Source organism: Macaca nemestrina, chromosome 1 (assembly GCF_043159975.1).
Source record: "Macaca nemestrina isolate mMacNem1 chromosome 1, mMacNem.hap1, whole genome shotgun sequence".
Classification (NCBI taxonomy): Eukaryota; Metazoa; Chordata; class Mammalia; order Primates; family Cercopithecidae; genus Macaca; species Macaca nemestrina.
In genome coordinates, this window is record NC_092125.1 from 100,901,373 (window position 1) to 100,908,321 (window position 6,949).

The 6,949-nt window shown below is 38.1% G+C and overlaps 1 protein-coding gene and 1 pseudogene across 1 annotated transcript; both read left to right on the plus strand.

Annotated features, from left to right (window-relative positions):
• LOC105498130 (olfactory receptor 6K3-like) overlaps nt 1-6,949 on the plus strand; it is a 192,457-nt pseudogene that overhangs the window by 148,624 nt on the left and 36,884 nt on the right.
• LOC112429502 (olfactory receptor 6N2) lies at nt 3,418-5,865 on the plus strand. Its single transcript, XM_024798059.2, has one exon. The coding sequence runs from the start codon at nt 4,802-4,804 to the stop codon at nt 5,753-5,755; it is 954 nt and encodes a 317-aa protein (XP_024653827.2). The 5' UTR covers nt 3,418-4,801; the 3' UTR covers nt 5,756-5,865.

The window sequence follows — 6,949 nt, forward strand, 5'->3', positions numbered from 1 at the left end:
GGGTATGTTCCTTTATTTTGCTGGAAGGCCATGTCCTGTCATTTAATTCTCAAAGCAACCCAAATATGTTCAGTTTAAAGGTAAAGAAAATAAGGCTGTGAGATGCTAAGTCACTTAGGCAAAGTTAATTATTTGAAGAAGTTTAGTTGCCAAACAGGTATTCTACATCTGCAACATGAAGTGGGAAATGTAAACTAACACACTTTAAAACTATTGTAGTTAGTGTTTACATTTTATCTTACTGAATTCTCACAACACACGTTTATACATAATAAAATACTGGTTCAAATAAATACACAACTGCCTGAGGGTACATAGGTAAAGAGTAGTAGTTAAGAGCACAGACTTTAAAAGAGGTAACACATTACGGTAATGTGATGTTGGTTATGCTCCTTTGACCATTAGGAACATTTCCGAGGCAGTGGAGCTTAGAGGTGATGATCATGGACTCTGGGGTCAGAGTGATTGGGTTTATAATTCTGTAGAGCACTTGTATGAGCTTGTACACATTATTGAACTCTCTGTACTTCAGTTTTCTCAAATGTAAAATGGGAACAACAGTCATACTAACCTCATAGAGTAATTGTGAGGACTGTATTAGTACATACATTGTGCTTAGAACAATATGTGTTGCTTGGCAAATGGTCAGGTAAACAGGTCTTTAATTGGAACTACAATTCAAATTAAGGTTTCTGAAGCTCCACAACCCCAGTTTGTTTGTTTTAACAACAGGCAGCTCTTATCAGAGAGGCTTCTCAAAGGAAGAGTATTAGGTGGGATTCAGCACATTATCAGGAAAAGTAATTGGCTAAAATGATGAGGGGAAACAGTGTCTCTTTGGATTTCTGAGGCGAGTCAAGAAATGTGAGAGTGCATGTGTTTGTGAGAAGAGTGTTGGGAGGATTAGGGTCATGTTTTCAGATCCAGAGCCCAAGAGTCTAGGTTCGGAAGTCACTAGTGATGAGGGAATAGGAGTGGCAAAGGAGGGTGATGAGATAGCAAACATTTGGGAAAGACTTTTCTGAGCCCACCTCGGCAGGTGAGAGGTAAACTTGGCTTCCCAGGAGTCTCTCCTGAGCCTGATTCTCACCTGCCTCTGGGGTTGGAGGTCTCCCTTCCTTCTGTCACTGTGGCAAAACAGTTAGTGTTAGCTCTGGGGACTCTGCCTCAGGAGGATGAGACTTGCTATAAAGGAGAAAGGGCTTATAGATCCAGTGTCCATCTCCCACACATATACTGATCCAGGCAAGATCAAAGCAGACACTGAATGATGTTCAGTGGTTGGTAGGTGAACTAGGGGGCACATTAACTGTATTGATCAGGGATTGCAAAGGTGGGACTGATAATAAGGGACTTGAAAACAGGCACTACTTTGAAATCCAACAATTAGTTTAGTGAAAATGTGAGTTAAGCAACTGGGACTTGAAATAATTCAATTTTGATAATCTTAGAGTATCAGATTTGGAAGAGACTTTGAAGGCCATCTTGTCCACCATTCCCTCCATTTGATTCTTACTTCATTCTACAACCAAGAGTTTAGCAAACATTTGCTTTTAAAACGTTGAGAGACAAGAAATTATCTTATGTGTGTGCTGTCACAGATTGGTCAAGTGCTGACACAGATGGTAGAAAGTAGAGGTTTCTTAAACAATTATTTGTAAAATAGAGGCTGTGATTGAGAACATCTAAAGACGTATAGACAGTCTCCAATGAACGATAATTCTACTTACATTTTTTCTACTTTACAGTAATATGAAAGCAATACATATTCAACAGATTAATACATGAGATATTCAATACCTTATTATAAAATCGGCTTTGTGTTAGATGATTTTGCCCAACTGTAGGCTAATGCAAGTTCTCTGAGCACACATAAGGGAGGCTAGGCTAACATAGGATGTTTGGGTATATTCCATGCATTTTCAACTTATTTTCATTATGGTAGGTTTATTGGCTGTAACCCCTTTGTAAGTTGAGGAGCATTTATATTGTATTCTCTCAGGAGAAGCTGCATTTGAAAACGCTTATCCTAGAGAAGGCCTTACACAGATTTTCTATTTGGAAGAGTAAAGACATTTGGTCATGCAATAATTTGGGGTCCAGAGGCCTTTAGGGTGCTCCTGAAATTATTATGTTTGCTAGACCTTACTTGATCTACAAATACAGTTGGCATCAGAAAATCTAACTGGTATAAAGGGGAAACATTACCAACAACAGTTCCTTGCACACAAAAGATGATCAAAACTATTTCTTGAATTTAATTTCTCTGAGTCAGGGGGAGCAATGATGGGTCTTTCAACAGGATTAGGGAAAATTGAGGCCAGACTAAATTTGAGAAGCTAAGTTTATTAGAATACTGTAAGCTTTAAATTGCTAAGAAGACAACAAAAAGGATGTGTTCAGGTGCAATAGAGAAAATGTAACTTAAATTTAGGCTAGAATACAACATTAATTGAGTTCACAATTCTATGCTTACTGTTCCAGGCATCAGCAGGAAAATATATAATAATTAATGAAGTACTACATTTGCTCTCAAAGATCTTAACAATTTATGGGGAAGACAGACTTGTTAAAAAGGTAACAATGTGCTAAATGTAAATATTATGAGGGCATAGAAAAGGAATGTATAATTCTTTTTCTGAGGGATTCAGTAGAAGTATATTTAAGGAGTTAAGATTTGATCTGATTTTGAAGGATGAGAAGCAGTTCCCAGATGGAGAAAAGAAGAGAGATGACTTGGAAGAAAATGAAATGTAATGAAGCAAGAATTTCTTTTTTAACATATCTGTCTCCCGTAATTGGAGAGGTGAATGTACAGTCTCTTTAGTTTAGAAGAGAATCAAGAAGGGTCTTTTAAGTGTCAACTGCTTCCAATGAATTTCAAATTCTAAAATATCAAGCCAAGAAGTTTATTTCTACTGCAGGGCATTTGAGTTTGAAAGAAATGCTCGGTGTTGGGTGAGCGGTAGAGGTGCAGGGAAAGTATTGGTCTACTAATTATTAAATGAATTGTTTAAATTAATTCGTTTGGTTATTAATATCTTATTGAATACTTTTAATGTGACAGCCATTGTGACGAGTGTTAGGATGATGAAAATAAGCAAGAGACTGGTTTGTCAGTATGATAACTAGAATTGGGCAGTTCTCTTCAACTGCAGTATGATCTACACAGGGTCTGGTGTGACTGGCACTGGTTGCCATTTTATGCATTTAAAGTTGCATTGTGATTTTTGTTGTTTTCTTTTTGCATCTGTTACACGTTTTGGTTAAGAATAATTAGAATAGTATTTTGTATGAAATTTCACCAAGCCAGCTATATACTTTTCACCTGTATTTATATAATTGATTTTATGAAAACACAAGATGCATGTTTATTGCCACTTATCAAGTTTGTTTTTGAATCTGCATTCTTTTTCTTTTCTTTTGAGATGGAGTCTCGCACTGTCGCCCAGGCTGGGGTGCAGTGGCGCGATCTCAGCTCACTGCAAGCCCCGCCTCCTGGTTTCACGCCATTCTCCTGCCTCAGCCTCAGGAGTAGCTGGAACTACAGGTGCCCGCCACCTCGCCCGGCTAGTTTTTTTTTGTATTTTTTAGTAGAGACGGGGTTTCACCGTGTTAGCTAGGATGGTCTCCATCTCCTGACTTCCGCCCGCCTTGGCCTCCCAGAGTGCTGGGATTACAGGCGTAAGCCACCACACCCGGCCGAATCTGCATTCTTACACCAAACACGCTAACCACCCTAACCCATCTTCCCGTCAGCAGTACCCACAAGGCAAATTCACACCTTCATCTCCGAGCTTGAGGTCAGAATAGCTAAATTTTAGTTATGTTTTAAAAGTCTACATCTGACCAGGTCACTCATCTAGCAAACATTCTTCAGTTATGCCCTACATCTATGGAGCTAAGGTCTTAAAGCACTGAGTGAGCTTTCCCAGTTTGCTTACCATAGAGGGGAACATGTGTTTCCTTAACGTGGGCTGCTTGCTGCTCAGTGCTTTTATTTTTGTCTGAAATATTTCTTTTTCTCGTTTACATAGCTGATCCCAGATCTTCTTGGAAAATTCATCTTATGGGCTTCCTCTAAAAGTTTTTTTTCAGTCATCCGGGCCTGAGAAATGAGCCACTTCTCAGGCACTCTGAAGTGTTCCGTACTTTACAAATCCTATTGAGATGGCTGCTTCTCTATAGGGTTGTAAGCTTTCTGGTGGCAGAGACTGTACGTTGCTGAATTTTATGTTCTTTCTACCTGACACATATTTGTTCAATAAATATGAACTGAACTGAACAATAAGAAAAGATTTGCTACTATATTAATCTCATGCCCAAAATTCACTCTTTAAGACTTAACTGAAGGAAAAACTATGACCTGGGAAGAGGAGTTAGAATGTTTGGAAACAGTCATACAGTACAGAGCTAGAATGTTTGAGGATGGTCTAAATGTTGTTTCCTTGAAATAGTATCTATAGGAAATAGAAAAGTCTTCTAATTGTTTCTTTCTCTCTATTCCTGAATTTTCTTATTTGCAAAATAGGCAAAACAATGGTGCTTATCTCATTGAAGTATACAAATTAAGTAAATATTGAATGCAAGACACTTGTAAAAATGTTTGATGAATAGTTAAGTGCTAAGAAGAGTTAGCTATTACTATTTTTACAGTAATAGTAATAGTAGTGAGAGTAATAGTAGTAATTTTAGTGCTACTTTTAAGTTAAAAAGAGGGAGAGAGAAATGAAGTTTTGGCTGGATTCAGCAGTCATATCAATCCAATGTTTTCTTCTTTCCTTCTTTACCTCAGCCTCCCATGGATCAACACAACCATTCAAGCCTGGCTGAATTTGTGTTCCTTGGCTTTGCCAGTGTGGGCTATGTCAGGGGCTGGCTTTTTGTCCTGCTGCTGTTGGCATACCTGTTCACCATCTGTGGCAACATGCTCATCTTCTCAGTCATCCGACTGGATGCAGCTCTGCACACACCCATGTACCACTTTGTCAGTGTTCTTTCCTTCTTGGAGTTGTGGTATACAGCTACCACTATCCCTAAGATGCTAGCTAATATTCTCAGTGAGAAGAAAACCATTTCTTTTGCAGGATGCCTCCTTCAGACCTACTTCTTCCACTCCTTGGGAGCTTCTGAATGCTACCTTCTTACAGCCATGGCCTATGATAGATACCTGGCCATTTGTCGGCCCCTCCAGTACCCTGCAATTATGACCACCACACTCTGTGCCAAGATGGCTGCTGCTTGTTGGATTTGTGGCTTCCTGTGTCCCATTTCTGAGGTCATCCTGGTCTCCCAGCTCCCATTCTGTGCTTACAATGAAATCCAACACATTTTCTGTGACTTTCCACCTTTGCTGAGCTTAGCCTGCAAGGACACGTCCACTAACATTCTGGTGGACTTTGCCACTAATGCTTTCATAATTCTTATCACTTTCCTCTTTATCATGTTTTCTTATGCAAGGATCACTGGGGCTGTGCTGAAGATAAAAACAGCATCGGGAAGAAAGAAGGCCTTTTCTACCTGTGCCTCACATCTTGCTGTAGTCCTCATCTTCTTTGGGAGCATCATCTTCATGTATGTGCGGCTAAAGAAGAGCTATTCACTGACCCTTGACCGAACACTTGCTGTAGTTTACTCCGTACTAACACCAATGGTCAATCCAATTATCTACAGTCTTCGTAACAAGGAAGTCATTAAAGGCATCAGGAGGACCATCTTCCAGAAGAGAGATAAAGCTAGTGTTGCTCACCATTGACTTTCTTCCAATGTCCTTTCTCACCTCAATGTTCAATTCATAAAAGTTCTATGTCCCTTTAGCTTGGCCTTGAATAATCTTCCCATCATCACACGTGCTCTGAATTTCACTTCCTTTCACCTCTTCAAATATTTCATTTCTTTATGGTTTTCTCATTTTCTACATCTCTACTTTTTCCATTTTTTACTTGATCACTTATGTCAGCATTTAAGAATATTTTAGTATCTACATTCTTCTTTTAAAAAATAAGCATGTATATTTCCTTGGCCACAAATATGCATCCAGCTAGAGATCAATTTCTCTGCTCCTTTTTCCAGTCAAACTTCTCAAAACACCATATCTCCTCTTCTTTACTTCATATTCACTTCTCAGCTTATTCCAATCTTATTTTGGCTCAGACCTTCCAACTAATATTTTGTGAAGGCCATTATTGACCTCCATGCTGCCAAATTCATCAGAAACTTCTTTTCCTTCCTCTCTCCTGAACTCTTGACAAGACGACCAGTTTTTATTCCTCAACTCTCTTAGCTTTTACTCCTTAAGTCTCCCTAAATCTCATGACATCATTACCTCCCAATTTTCTTCTTATCTTTCTGGTGAGTCTTTCCCAGCCTTCGTTGTCCTGCTGTGCTATATCCCTAGATACTCAGAGTTATTCTTATGGATTTAAATACGATCTCTGTCTATCACAAGGGCTCTTAAATTTTTATCTCCAAACCACATTTTTTCTCTGAGATTTAGACTTATATATTCAACTTCCCACTTATCAACAGTGCCTGGATTGTAATTCTTAATAATTTAAAACTTAACATGTCAAAATTGATTTCTTAAAATTTCTAACCATGAAATCTTGATGCTTTTGTTTCCCTGTGTTTCTTCTAGAAAATTTTAAATATTCTATTTTGCTTCCTTTTCTTCCACTCATAATCGTGACCAACTATTAATGTATGCCAATCTTTTCACAAAATATATTCTTGAATCAATTTATTTCTTATTCACTTTAATGTTTCTACCCTGATGTAAATTGCCAACATCTCTCAACTGGATTAATATAATAATATTCTACCCACATTCCTTTCTCCTACTCTCATTCTATTCTAATATATTTTCCACACAAAATATAAAGTAATGTATTTGAAATCTGAATTGTATATACCATTTTATAAAAACATGAGAAATTCTCAATTGCCCTTA